The sequence below is a fragment of the Hemicordylus capensis genome, chromosome 2 (genome assembly GCF_027244095.1).
Source record: "Hemicordylus capensis ecotype Gifberg chromosome 2, rHemCap1.1.pri, whole genome shotgun sequence".
Classification (NCBI taxonomy): domain Eukaryota; kingdom Metazoa; phylum Chordata; class Lepidosauria; order Squamata; family Cordylidae; genus Hemicordylus; species Hemicordylus capensis.
The window spans coordinates 363,629,722-363,645,284 of record NC_069658.1 but is presented as its reverse complement, the minus strand read 5'-3'; the positions used below and the strand labels follow the sequence as shown (position 1 = coordinate 363,645,284).

The 15,563-nt window shown below is 42.0% G+C and overlaps 1 protein-coding gene across 8 annotated transcripts in view; it reads left to right on the top strand.

Annotated features, from left to right (window-relative positions):
* Positions 1-15,563, top strand: part of SH3PXD2B (SH3 and PX domains 2B) — a 164,880-nt gene that overhangs the window by 114,524 nt on the left and 34,793 nt on the right. For all 8 annotated transcript variants that reach the window (XM_053299010.1, XM_053299005.1, XM_053299003.1 and 5 more), the window contains one exon: positions 11,832-11,857. In XM_053299010.1, the coding sequence (XP_053154985.1) occupies positions 11,832-11,857 (26 nt within the window). The remainder of the gene's footprint in view (positions 1-11,831; positions 11,858-15,563) is intronic.

Genomic DNA, 15,563 nt, shown 5'->3' with positions numbered 1-15,563 from the left:
CCCTCAAACACACACATTTGCTGTCCCTGAAATAATGTCTTAAGAGGGCTTATATCTGAATGAGTGTTCAGCATATAATTGAACCCTTGATTAGTTTACATTCAAGTGAACTCTGTACTTCTTGTACTCAACCCTTAGGAACATAGCTATATGTGTGCCTGAATTTGCTGGTTTAGATTTCAGTTCTTTAGCCAGCCAGCCAATCACAAGGCAAATAACAATCGTGTAAAGTATGTGCCGGGGGTGGAGAGGAGGGATGATAGTGTTCTGTCCTAACAGTTCACAATGTAAAAAGAGAAAGGGGGCGATAGAGGAAGGAGGACAAATCCAAAAGATATAAGATCCGCAAATGAAATCCCTCTGACCAGTCCCCTCCCCCTGGCCTTTTAAAAAAAGGAAACTTAGTTTGCTAAGTTTCTAAGTGTACTAAGCACACATGTGAATAAGTCCCATGGTACGCAGTGGGCCGTATTTGCAAGTAAGTGTGCATCGTACTGGGCTGTTGGTTCACTCCCTACCCATTTTAACCACAAGTTGTTCCTAAACCTAATCTTTACCACTGCCCTAAAAGAACTATGTACAGAAGTAGTCACACTTTGCCTTTCAATAACATTTCACCCATATCTATAAGGAGGAACAATACAGGGTTGAGTAAACTGAGTAGTGGGAAAGCACTAATTCCCATGCAGGTTTTAATCAAACCCCCCCCCGCCAGATCTCTCTGGTGCCCTCCTTGTAGCTGTCACCTGCAAGACAGCAATAAGTTTTAAAATACTTCTACCCTTCATCATATTTCCAAAGCTTTTTAATATTTTCCTGCGTTTCTGAGAGTGGTCTTGCCCTTGCTTTCCGCGTAGAACAATTAATATCAACCTAGTTAACACATCTGTGTATTCATATTTATTCCTCTCTTGCTTTCATATTTTATATTTATTCCTCTCTTGGTGATACTAAACTCCCCAGTAGTGTATCTCTTTACAATCCACATTATTTGTACTCCCATTTGCCTGTCTGTTTAGATCTCTGATATATGTCCAGGCATCTTCCAGATGTTGTCAGTTCTTGGGATGCACTGTGAGGATTTCTGGCAAATACAGACATTCCAAGCAATAGAGAGAACACACTACGGTGTTGTGAAAGGAGGAAAGTGCTGTCATTGGCAGGGCTGTAATCAGCAATACAGAGTGAAGATAAACTGTGCTGCAACCTGTCTGCTGACCAGAAGGCATATTCTTTTAGTGGGGGTTAAATTTGCTGGTGACTTTAGTGGTCCTTCATTTATTATACTGATACAGATACTAGGAGAGACATTGCTAGATGTAGGCTGGAATGATAGTTGCAGTAACTAATTGCTTCCCAAAGGCTGAGAGCACTGCTGGTAAATCAGATGGAGAATGCCAAGAGGAAAGCTGAGTGAGAAAGAGTTTTGCTGATGAGAGCTGGATGATCAGGCTCTTTGAGTGACCAGTTGCAATTAAAAGTCCTTTCTTTTAGGGCTGATTTTAAATATGAGGGTTTGGGGAGGAAAGTTTGTGCCGTCGAGACAGTGTCGACTGCTGGCGATTAGCGGTGTGCCCGAACCGGTCCGGCGGCCATTCCAAAGAATGGCCGAACTGCCGGACCGGTCCGGCCCTGCCTGGTTCGGGTCCGGGTGGGGGGGTATGCCTTTAAGGGCGGGAGGGCTTGCTTAGCCCTCCCGCCTCCTTGCCCCCGCCAGCGCCCGTATTTAACAGTATAGGGGCGCTGGAAACCAGCCGCCCCCCCCGCCGCCGCCGCGGCGAAATAACCCCCAAAGCCAGCCAGCCAGCCCTCCCTCCCTCCCAGCTAGCTGCCCGCCCACCCACCCACCCGCTCGCTCACCCGCTCACTGGATAAGAAACGAGAGGAGCTCCGGCACAGAGCTCCTCTCGTTCGGAAGGCCTCCTGCAGAATGGCGGCTTGCGTGCGCCGCAAAGCACGCCGTTCTCCGGAGGCCCGGTCTACCCACCGGGAAAGGGCCGGGTAGACCGGGCCTCCGATCGCTGAGTAGACCGGGCCTCCGGCGGGGGGGGGGGCGGCTGGTTTCCAGCGCCCCTATACTGTTAAATATGGGCGCTGGCGGGGGCAAGGAGGCGGGAGGGCTAAGCAAGCCCTCCCCGCCCTAAAAACAAGGCCCCCCTTCGGTGCCGGTCTGGACTTCTCCAGACCGTGCACATCACTACTGGCGATCACAGAGACAAGTGGTTTTCTTGGTAGAATACAGGAGGGGTTTACCATTGCCATCTCCCGTGCAGTATGAGATGATGCCTTTCAGCACCTTCCTATGTCGCTGCTGCCAAGTATGGGTGTTTCCCCTAGTCTGGGAAACATACCAGTGGGTATTCAACAATGGCTAAAATGCACTGTCCCATGTAGGTGCTCTCCATAAAGTTGGCATTATGTTTAAAAAGCCGTGACCATATGCTAGGGATGTGCAAATTGATTTGGGTACAAATCGATTTGGGTACAAATCTAGCTGATCCGGGTGATTTGGAGACAAAACAAATCACCCCTGTGGTCCATTGGCTAGATTCGGGTCCAAATCAAATCACGCCTGATTCGATTCAAATCGATTTGAGATTCAGATCTCTCCTATTAATTTCCCCAGATTCTCAGCTTTCATTTTTTTAAAAAGCTAAGCTGTCTTTTTGCCAACTGCCATGTGCCGCCCCACGCCCACCCGCAAGGCAGTGGGGTACTACTCAGTTTATGTTCTAGGGTTTTTTCCAAGTGTTTAGGCTCTTTGGTGTCTAATAACCTTTCCTCATAAGGAATCCCTATGAGGATTCATTGCACACCAAAGAGTCTAAACACCTCAAAAATTCCTGAAATATAAACTGAGTACCCAGTGGGTTGGGGGTTAGTTGGAACATGGAATGCCACTAATTCCCCACCCCGACTGCAAAGCAGTGGGATAAAAATGAACAGAAGAAATGAAGGTGTGTAATGAAGACACCAAAGAATCCAAACACTTCAAAAATACAAAAAAAACCCTAAAATCTGAGTACCCCAGTTTGTGTGTGTGTGTGTGTGGTGAGGTGCAGTTGACACATGGTAGTTGGCACTTGACACTGTCCAATGATAGTCAAAATGAACAGAAGAAATGAAGGCGTATAATGAATCTTCATAGGGATTCATGAGGAAAAGTTATTAGACACCAAAGAATCCAAACACTTGAAAAATGACAGCACATTTTGCTCCATAACTCCAGTTCTGCAAGGGCTACAGCTTTGCTTTAAAAAAGAAAAAGAAAGAAAGCTGGGGGTCCATGTTAGGGTTAGGATATGACAACTGCGAATCCCCATTGTTTCCTATGGCGAAATGTTCAAAATCAGTAAAAACTAAACGTTTTTTATTGAAAATCAACCAAGTTTCCCACTGCCTTGCAATTTTGGTGGTAGGTGGCACCCATGGGGACCTACCCACTACCCAAATTTGGTGCCCCTAGGACCTTGTTAAGTGGTCCGAATCAGTCTGAATCTGAATCGAATCAAAATAGATACAAATTGAATCTGGGGTGATGGGGGGTAGATTTGGATACAAAACAAATCAGGGGTGATTTGTTTGGGGCACAAATCGAATAAAAAAAATCTATTTGTGCACATCCCTAACTATGCCAGCCCATATGTGTTCAGGCTATCACCTTGGCTACAAATTGCTGCACTAGCACAAAGCTAAGAACCTTTCAGATGTTATCCCAGCTGCATGGAGCACCTACACTGGTATAGCGCTTTTTAAGGGCCACCACCAAGCTTAAATTGGCCCTAAGTGTGCTATATTTGAAGCAACTGATAGGTAACAACAAAATCACTTCAAATCAAATCTTTATTACAGTCAACAACCAGCTTCATATAATGAATAATCATTATATAATAACAGCAAAGCAAGAAATTGTGCATACAAAATATTTGACATAACAATATAAATTTATTCATCTTCATTATGCCACAAAATATATTATGGCACAATTTATGTTATGACTATAATATAAACTTTCCACATCAATATTGGGGAACATTAAGTTTTTCCGAGGGCATACGATGGACTTCAAAAACAAACACCTCTCGATTTTCTTTTTATTTTATTTTTGTATTTGTTTATTAAAGGCAGAACAATATATAGTAGATCACAGAATACATTTTTTAAAACTTACACTTTAGCTTCCTAGAGATCAGGTCTCAATTATTATTATAAACCAATCCAAAGCATTAACCCAAACAAATCTGAGCACTTTATGAATAACATACATCTTTCCATATCTGAATGTAACAAGCAGGTAATATTCACTATAATTTCTTTGATAAAAAATATTACATCTTGCCAGATTTCAAAGAAAGAAGATGGTTTTGATTGCTCTGTTCTAAGATACAACAAATGGGTTAATTTCTTGCCTGTAGCAATAAACCAAAGCTTGTTGTACCATTCATCTACAGGTAATGTTCCATGCTTCCAATTTTTTATCACCACCATTCTGGCCTCTATCAGCATATAAATCAGCAGCTCTTTAGATTTTATTTTCTCATCTTCAATAAAATTTTCCCGACAATGCTACCTGAGGATTTTAATTCCCTGATTAATGATTTTACCAGTTTCTACAAATACCAAGCCCCAAAATGTTTCTAATCTTTGGACACGTTCACCATAGATGAAAATATATGCCCTTCTTATTACAGTTGTTCCAACAGAGCACTAACTTATTTTTAGTAATATATGCCAATTTCACTGGAGTCATATACCATATATAAATTATTTTAAGATAATTTTCTTTAATTTGGGCAGAGGATGAAAATAAAGATTTAGAAGACTAGATCCTCTTCCAGTCTCCTTCATCAATGACTGTTTGTAGATCCTTTTCCCAGAATGATTTTTATCCATCCAATGGTGAGAATGTATGCTTCAACAAAATAGCATAAAGTTTTGGAGTTAGCCTTTGGTTGATGCATATCTAATATTAATTTTTCAAATTTAGTAGGTTACCTTTTTTGGCTGCTTGGATATTTTCTTGGGAAGAGGAAACAAAATACAATAGTAGCAAATGCAACCAAGTAAGATTTAAATCTGAATATTTTTGCTTTAAGTGTTCCAAGGAAACACTTAAAGTGTTCCAACGAAACACTGTAATGGTATACAGTATATCTCTAATTCTGACCCAATTATCTTTTACGCCATTGAACCCTCCAAGTATTCCCACACAGAAAGGATGGTCTACAATTAATATAAGAGGTGAAATGGAGGGGGATAGGCAAGAGTGCCATTTTCTCCAAATCTTCATAGTTGATTTTAAAAATGGATTAGTAGTAGAATTAATAATCTCTTTAGTAAGATCAGCACAAAATGGTAAACTTTTAATATGTTTTTAAAATTCACCATGAAGTTCCAAGGAGAAACATAACTTAGGTTCTATATTGACAATCATTTCCACAATATTTCTCAGCTGTGAAGCTTCATAAATACATCTTAAGTTTGGGTATACCCAATCCACCATCATATGACTTGGTATACATTACATCAAAAGCCTTGGCTTTTTATTTGCATTTATTAAGGACAGAAATAATTTTTTTCCATCTTTGGATTGTAGAGAAAAATAAACTAGTTGGAAGAACCTGAAATAGTTACAACAACTTGGGCGATAAAAACATCTTAATAGCAGCTATATGGCCCAACCAAGAGAACTGAAGTTTGTCCCAACCTTTAATTTTTCTTGTAATATACATAATGATGGCACGTAATTCAATTTATTTAACATTGATAATTTATTGGGAATTTTGATTCCCAAATAGGTTATTATTTCTGGAGTCTTCAATATGCCAATCATAGAAATTATTTTCTCTTTAGCTTTTAAGCCCATATTGATACATAACTCAGATTTTTTGTAATTAAGTGATAGACCTGATACATTTCTAAAAGTTAACAACATTTAAACTATCGGTATTGCTCACAAAGGTTCTGAAAGAATTAAAGCCACACCATCTGCAAAAAGGCTAATTAAATTCTCATCATTAATCTTCAAACTTTTAATATATTGATTGTTTCTAATTGTTTGAGCAAAAGGGTCCATCGCTAATATAAATAACTAGCTGGCGCTAGGACTCCTTATTGTGCTCCTTAAAGTCCTGCCACAGTCCCTGCTTTATTGATCAGTGTCAGCCAATCCACTCGCAGCCACTCCCTCTCCTCACAACCACCACTTTCAGCCACCCCCTCTCCTCCACTCCCTCAGTTCCAACTGCTGACCTCTGACGCCCTGCTGAGTCTCCTCATGAGGAGAGAGGCCAAGCCAGGGTGTGAGAGAGTACCGAGGATCCGTGCAGGCCAGATGGGGAAAACCAGCTTTGCTGTCATCCTCGCAAGGAAACTCACCGAAGCATCAGAGGCTGGTGACTGAAGCTGAGGGACTCCTGCTCCTCCTTGTCAGCAGCTGCCTCTCCATCCACTCCTCAACCGCCACCTCCGTGCCTTCTACCTCTCTCTCTCTCTCTTTCCCTCTGAATGTTGTCAGAACTCTCATGAGATGCGCCACATACCACAGGATTTGTTACATACGTCCTAAGGCTTTAAAATATAAAGATAATGGTGAAAGTGGGCAACCCTGTTTAGTGCCTCTACTTATTGCAAAATGTTCTGAATTCTGATAATTTATCTGAATGGAAGCTAAAGATGTACTATATAATTGTTAGAATCAATTAAAAATTTCCCCATTTGGTACTTTCAACAAACTTAAACAAATAGGGCCACTGAAGTTGATTGAAAGCTTAAAAATATCCAAGGTAAGAATAGCCAATGGGTTTTTATTTATTTATTTGATTGATTGATTGATATACCACCCTTCCAAAAATGGCTCAGGGAGGTTTACATCAAATTAAAATCAATTAACAATTAAAATCAAAACTAAATCGATTAAACAATTAGAATTATTTGAACATTAAAATCATTTAAAACCAACCTTAAACATTTAAAACGATAAATCCATTTAAAAGCCTGGGTGAATAAATGTGTCTTAAGTGCCTTTTTAAAAGTTGCCAGAGATGGGGAGGCTCTTATTTCAACAGTGAGTGCATTCCAAATCCAGGAGCAGCAATGGAGAACACTTTTTAGAACACTTCCCATGATAAATAAAATTAAAAATTCTTCAAATGGGATCTGCTATTTGTCGACCTTTAATAAATCCAACTTGATCTGGATTAATATGATTAACAATAAAATTACTTAGCCTTTTGGCCAAACAAGATGTAAAACATTTTTGATCTTGATTCAGAAGTGCATTTGGACAATCGAATTCAACTAACTCCCTGTCTTTATTTGGTTTTGGTATCATCATTAAGCAAATTTGATGTCATGAATCAGGGATATTGAATTAAACTGAAAATTGTAAATAGGGGACAATTATTTCTGAAAGTTTTTAATGAAGAATTGTAATTATGCCATCAATTCAAGAAGAGTTATTCCATAAATCACACATTTTTCTACTCTGAAAAGTTGAGCTCATATAAAATATGCCATTTGAGCACATTTGTGTGAGTGGCAAATGTCTGAATGGACTCTGAAACCTCCAGAAAATCCTGCTAGGTCTTCCACTCAGCCTGTGAGATTTGATCAGGCATTGCCTCATTAATCTCAGACCCGGCATCAATGGTTTTGTGTATCCGCAGTCAGGTAATTGCCACTTGCAGCAGCTGCATCAGGTGGGCACAGGCAAAGGGTCATTCTTTTGGTCAGTTCCCTCTTATCGGCCAGTGGGGACAGGATCCTCTCTATAAACTGCCTTACAATGCCATCCTATGCATGTTTACTCAGAAATATGTCCCTTGGTGTACCCAATAAGGCTTACCCCCAAGGAAGCATGCCTGCAATTGCAGCCTGAAGGCATCAGTGATTTAGTGTCTTGACATTTGTTTTGGGTCGGCATGCACTGACTGAGCAGGGATAGGGCCTGTTTTCTGACAACTATGCTTGGTTAAATTTGTGGGCCCCTTGATGGGGTGGAAAGATCCACAGGTAGCTAACAATTGCTTTCATTAATATTGTTAATTATTTTTAATGTAATAAAAGTGCTGAAAAATTGATCTTGGCTCCCGCATACCAAGTCATAGTTAGTTCCAGCCCACCAGGGCTTTTGAGACATGCACCCCTAGTATAGCATCCAGACTAGCATCCAGACTGCACATCCAGTGCCGAAGTGCTGAGTTCCAGTCTAAAGCTGTTGTCATGCACGTGGGTAAAGCATAGGGATGTGCACGAAGTGTTTCAGCAGGACGGGGAGCGGAACCTTTAAGGACACGTAAAGCAGGTCCTTACCTGCTCCTCCACTGCCCGCTGCTTTTCCTGCTGCAGTGCTGTGCCACTCAGAAGTTCATGCGTGGCTACTTCACTGACCCAGCAGCCTGCATGTGGTGCTGGGACATACATGGCCAGTGTGCATGCACTGTGGCCATGTGCGTGGTCAGCAACACCATGCTGACCTCACACATGGCTGCCACACATGCACAGTGGTCATGGGCATCCTGGTGCCATGCGCAGGCTGCTGGGTCAGTGCAGAAGCCACTCACAGACTTCTGAGTGGCACAGCGCTGCAGCAGGAAAAGCAGAGGGGCAACGGAGGACCAGGTCAGGACCTGCTTTACTCATCCTTAAAGGTCCCACACCCCACTGAAACGATTCAGCACATCTCTACTGAACATGCTGGATCATTCCATGCACTTCCCTAGTAAAGGGGCTATTGCACAGTGGGATTCAGAAGGAAGGGGAAATTGCTAAATACTGCCCCTTCCTCCACTCACATAACCGTACAACCTTAGTCTGGAACTCAGAACTGTGACACTACTGCACTGCTAGTCTGAGTGACTGGTCAGTAAGTCTGGCAAACAAGTCTCATAAGGAAAGGTTGAAGGGACTTACTTAGTATGTTTAGCTTGGAGAAAAGAACTGAAGGGCACATGATCACACTCTTCAAATATCTGAAGATCTGTCACATAGAAGAGGACAAAGACTTGTCCTGCTCTCTGGAGCAAAAAGTTGAACGTTAGGACGGTTTGACAATGGGAACCAGTCACCTAGGCTGGAGGGGTTTGGTGCCATCTGTTGGGGATGCGCTAGCTCTGGGTGCCTAACTTGTCTCTTTAATTTCAGTGGGACTTCCCCAAGTAAACCTAGTCAGGCTGTCAGCCAGTGACTTTCTTTTCCTGAGAGAGATTCTCTAAAGATCCTGCAGTCTCTAGAAGCCCAAGAATGACACCAGGATTTTTGAATTGAATAAACTTTGAATGCCCCTATTAACCTTAGCCAAGTTTGACCAGAATAACTTCCAAGTAGCTTTCTGCTCACTTTGTTAAAATATGTCTTCATGCCTTCCATTGTAGATATTATTTTTCTTAGTATAATGAGAGAAATGGGGAAATGCTGGTTGTATTTCAAGGTATCCCTTTTTAAAGCAAAGGGTTGGGTTTAATAATTTTTGTTCTTGTATGGCAGCTGCTTAGTGTAGAAGCCACTTAATGGCACAGTGGGGAAGCAACCTACCTAGAGAGCAGAAGGCTGTTGGTTCAAATCCCCTCTGGTGTGTTTCCTAGAATATGGGAAACTCCTGTATCGGGCAGCAGCGATATAGGAAGCTGCTGAAAGGCATCATCTCTCACTGTGTGGGAGAAGGCAATGGTAAACCCCTCCTGTATTCTACCCAAGACAACCACATGGCTCTGTGGTCACCAGGAGTCGACACCGACTTGACAGCACAACCTTTCCTTTCCTTTACTTAGCATAGAACATTCTGGGACTGTTAGTACCCTCCCCCTTTTCTCTCAGAAAATTGAAGCAGGTCCCAAAACATCCAAACTCGTGTAATGAATGTACACTGCCCAGAGCGTTTGGATGGGGCAGTTTATAAATTGAATGAATGAATGAATGAATGAATGAATGAATGAAATATAATGCCATCACATCTTTTAACTTCTTGGTTTTTCTCAGAAAAGGGTCTGGGAGACCTCTAAAGGATCATACCATATTGTTTTCTCCAGTTGCTGAGTGCAGAAATAGGCAGAAGGGAGGAAGTTACAGGCTGCTGTGAGCTTATTGCCATTTCCTGTCTTGTCTGAGCTCTTGTTCTTGGAGGTGTATCTGCTCAGGCCAGGAAGGTCCCAGTAACAAAGCTAAAGCACAGCCTCCCTTCTCCTTTCTCATACAGACAGGAGGAATCGTGGAAAAGAGGTGGAGAGGCTAATATTCTGTATTTAATACATTTAGCAGACAATTTTTTAAAAATGACAGCAACCTTCAAAACAGTGCAGCTGTATGCTAGAATGCGAGAGTTCACTGAGCTCCCATCAGAATATTTCCCCTCATTCTGCCCAGAAGATAGAGAAAATACATAAAACTGATGCTGTCATTGTTATTTTTATGTCCCTCTTCTGGAAATTGGCTCCTGAGATAATGTGTTTCGTAGATATCTGGAGAATCCTCAAAAACCTAAAGCTGCTGCTTGTCTCCTGTGTTCAACAGTCTTGCCTGGTTTCTAAGACTGTCTGCATCTACCCTTTTTCATAACAGTCTGCTGCTGGTGCTCATGCAATGGAACTGTGTGCAGTTTGCACTTCATCTGTAACCTATAACTGTGTGAATTCTGCTTCCTGTTTTTCTTGTGCAAAACAATGTGCACCACTAAAAGAGAGAGAAGCTTTTTGTACGATTAGTCTTGACTGGACTTCACATTATGATTTATTTATATTAAAATGTATAAGCTTCTTTTCAGCCAAAAAGTCCCCCAGAGCAGTTACTTCCTCACTAACATCCTGCCCTTCTTCTTTCACTGCCAGAGCCCCTCTTTTAAAATAAATAAACATTGGTGAATTTGCATTTTTTTCACCATGCTTCTAGACTTCTTTCTAATTTTTTCCTTTAGCAAAAATTAAAAATCTGGACCTTAGAACTCCACTCAACTGGAAATCCACTTCTTTCTCTTCCACATCCTCTTCTTTCCCTGTTCCAGGTTCCCTCTCTCCCACTACACTGTGTTCTTCAGGTCACTACATAAAATGCATTAGGAGGTACCCAGGTGCAGTTGTTGTGCAGTTATTATGGTTAATGCTTAACCACAATAATTGTTTAAAACAAAATCTTAAACATATAGTTGCTGGAATGGGAAGCATATATATGCATGAAATGTGTAAATATTCTTATGAACCTTAAAAAGTGTAATTGAATGTGATGAGTATTCCTGTGGACGCAACATGCTCCACAGGTTAAATGTAAGTTTTTGGGCACAGGCCGAATAATTCCTTTATACTTCTACTTCTAGTTATTTTGTAACATACAAGGTAGGAATCTGATTTGTTGGCAATAGCTGAAATTTTCTCATGTAATTATTGCTGCAGTGTTATTGGTGAAGTGACTAAACCTCCCAATAACAACTAACTTGGAGAGTTAAACATTTCCTAGAGCTTTCCATAGGACTCCAAGACCCTGAGTCTTGCATGGGAATTGCAACCATTTCATGGCAGCTTGCTTGTGTGAAATGACTGTCACATATTGGCTTATCTTGGAAGATAATGGAGACAGTAACAACTTTCAGTTCATGTAAAGCATCATTCATACAGTTGCAGAAGGAAGAAAGAGTCTCTCTTGAAAAATAAATTAGCAGTCCCTTTTTGACAAATTAGTTGTGTGAGTTTGTTCAGAAAATGAGTTCCTACTCCAAAACTGCACAAAGTCTGGCCTCCTGGTTTCTAGCTTTAATAATTTATAACATATTAAATATCACTTTGAGGAATCAAATGGACCAGGCTCTTGGGTTCCCTTGCTGATCAATTTCTTTTTCTCCTCAGGGAACCAATTGGAAAGAAGAGATCTGGTAAGGCAGTTGCTCATTTTGTTTCTATTCCTATTTCTGCATCACTCTTAATAATATTGTATTTGGCACTTGTCTGCAACCAGTGATGAATGCAAAGCTTCCACAGGAATATGTATTGTAATGTTTTCTCTTGATGATGGGGAAGGTGTCCATCCTGAATCACTGAAGAGCTGCTGCTTGTTGAACTTTGTCCTTCTATTCTCCCAGATTTCTGTTTCTGCTTGAATAAGCAGACTGATGCAGGTCATCTTTCTGCTTCTTCAAGTGGTCTTGAGTTTAGTTGGTCTGCCTTGGCATAATGATGATAAGATGAAGTGAGGAGACAAGCAGTGAAATGGAAGTGATCTTGTACCATTTGCACAGTGGAGAGGTAAGAGGGAGATAGGAATGCCCGCTTGGTGAATGGAGGTGGTGAAAAGGTGCAGCTAGAGCAGGGTTCTTCATTGCAAAGCCCAGGAGCCAGTGGCGATTCTCATGGACTCTACGTGCAGCTCCCTGACTAATTGTTTATTAGGCCTGTGCAAGCTTCGGTCAAAGCCAAAGATTTTGCACAGCTCCCCAGGCAATGTGCAGAGACAACTGTACTCGCCACACAGTGCTGGTGGGTCTCCTTTAAAGGAAACAGAGCCCTCTCAGGCCCCACCACCATCTTGGAAGGTGTGTATGGAGCACTGGGAAGTGGGCCTTCCCAGCACTTCCCCATAGAGGGAAGTGCTGGGAAAGACCAAACTTTCAACAGCAGATACACACCTAACATGGCGCTGACACTCGACAGGGCTCTGTTTCTCTTTAAACCCTCACCCTGCCCCCTGGCACTGGGGAAGGTGTAGCACCCACGGAGGTCAGCACAGTGCACAATGCACCACACTGGACATGTTCTGCCAAAGTGGCCCTGGTTTGAAAAATAGTGAAGATCACTTTCCTAGAAGGCTCCAGTTGGAGTTCAGCAAGTGCTTTCATCTCAGAACTGGGTGTGCACCATTGTACACCATAAACATTAGCAAGAGGCTCTGTATTGTGCTGATTTCTCCTTCCCTTTTACTGTCTGACAAAAGCAGACTAAATTCTTTTTCTGTGCAGCTTTTGGTACCTGCTACCTAATGGCATGTAGTCTCACCTTAAGTGGCGCAGCGGGGAAATACCTGACTAACAAGCAGAAGGTTGCCAGTTCGAATCCTTGCTGGTACTATATCGGGCAACAGTGATATAGGAAGATGATGAAAGGCATCATCTGGTACTGCGCGGGAGAAGGCAATGGTAAAACACACACACACACACCTGTATTCTACCAAAGAAAACCACAGGGCTCTGTGGGCACAAGGAATCGAAATCGACTTGACAGCACACTTTACCTTTTTACCTAATGGCACAGTGGCGAAATGACTTGATTATCAAGCCAGAGGTTGCCGGTTCAAATCCCTGCTAGTATGTTTCCCAGAATATGGGAAACACCTATATCAGGCATCAGCGATATAGGAAGATGCTAAAATGCATCATCTCACACTGTGTGGGATATGGCAATGGTAAACCCCTCCTGTATTCTACCAAAGACTGTGAGCACTGTAAGCTATTCCCCCTCAGGGGATGGAGCAAGCTGCTCTAGGAAGCCTCCCTGGCTTCTCCAAGATAGGGCCGAGAGAGACTCCTGCCTGTAATCTTGGAGAAGCCACTGCCAGTCTGTGAAGACAATACTGAGCTAGATAGACCAATGGTCTGACTCAGTATATGGCAGCTTCCTATTTTCCATGTTGCCAGTAACTTCTCAGCCTTAGATTTTTGTCAAAGGAATGTGACAACCTTACAAAGCTACAGAAAGCAAGCTTATGTGTGATTAACCCTTCAGTCTCTAAATATGCAGATTCTCTTGTGTTGGCTCTGGAGCTCAGTGCCAACTGATTGCACTCCAGAACCCAGTCCTATAGGGCATGTCAATGTTTAGCCCTGCTTGCTTTAATTTCCTCACTGGAGTAAATGTTATATCTGAATTACTCCATGCTACCAGCAAGAAGTCATAGTAAACTTTAGAAGAAGTTTGCTTATTCCTATGTATCATTGAGCTTTATACCTGCAATGCCTCAATGGTCCAGGACCACGGAACACACACCAACACATAAATGCACCAAATACAGTTGGGTAATAGTTGGTAGAGAGACTGGGTTTTTCTACCTGTTCTTGTAAGTAGTTGTGATTTTCATCACTCTCTTTGTAGATTATTAGTTTTGTTCACATGTACCCACTTGCTCTACGTCCCCCTAATTTATCACTCACAACTTGTGGTGGTTTCATAGTTAATTGTTACAGGCATGTCAGCAACTTCTGATCATATCCAGAAGAGGAGGGCAATGGGGCAGCAGGGAGGTACGCTGCCGCCTCGATGGGCTGCTAACAATACCAATGCTGGCGGGTGGGGGGGGAGCGGTGGGAGGGGTAAGTGCATCCTCCCCCCACTCTTAAAGGGAGACTCCCTCCGCCTTCGAACCGCCTCGCCACAGTTCTGTGCACATCCCTACCTGTTTCCACCCCACACTAACCTAGCTTTTGCAGAGAAGATTTTGGTGTGGTGTTTTTAGGGCTGACGATCTTCCCTCTGCTTCCACCATAGGACAAGATTCAGAGATTATGTACATAAACTGTAAACACGATAAATCAACCAGGTCCCTTGAGAATTGAAGAGGCAGTTGTCTCAGGTCACATAGAAGGTCCTGAAAATGCCTTACCACTGCTGTTTCTTAGAAGCATAACAGTATATAAATATTTCTTTATTTATTGCTATTGTAATTTGTCTTCCGTGGTGGGGTGGAGCAGTAAGATATTTTTCAGGACTGATATATTCATTTTTTTTTAGGTTTGTGTCAGTGATTTTATTCTGGTTGGTGGTGGTCAGAGGTCTTTTTGTACAGTATAGGAAGACTGTGGGAACTTATTTTCCTATGTGTCATTCAGTTAAGTGCTAGCAGATAATATGTAAACATGTACCATTTTCTGTGCAAAGCATTACTTTAACTATATCTTATAGAATGCCTTGAAATATATATAACCTTGTAAATCCTATTTGCACTCCTCAGCATTGTAATGCAGTTGGAGTAGCCTAAGAAGAGACAGTGGTAGTTGCACAGTTCTGTGCTCTATGTTGGCTGTAAGAACACAAGAATTGCCTTGCTGATCAAGACTCATAGAGGTTTAGCATTTCTGTCTCCAGTGGTGGTCAGCCAGCTGCAAGGTCACAATGCGATCATGGTAGCGATGGCTCTCCCCCGTTGCTTGTCCCTAGGATCCAGTAAAGGCATGCTGCCTCTGAACGTTCAAGATCCAATTAACTGGCTATTGTTTTAAGACTTAATATAATATCTTTGCTCATACTGAAGAACAAAAGTTGAGAGAGCATGCATTTTTCTTTCTTTAGTCTCCATTGCCTTCACATCTACATGTTATTTATTATTATTATTATTATCATCATCATCATCATCATCATCATCATCATCTCTTGTTTACACAGTCAGACAGGTGTTATTGACTGGTTTGTTTTATCCAGACATCGAGTCCTTCCCAAGGACCTGGGATGGCTGAATTTTATTGTCAATTGTTATAGATATCGTCGCAGAATATAGGCTGTTCCCAGAAAAGCTGCTTTTTGTAATTGGCTGATGGTGATTTCTGTGGCCCCTATGGTGTTGAGGTGCTCTTCAAGGTCTTTTGGAACTGCACC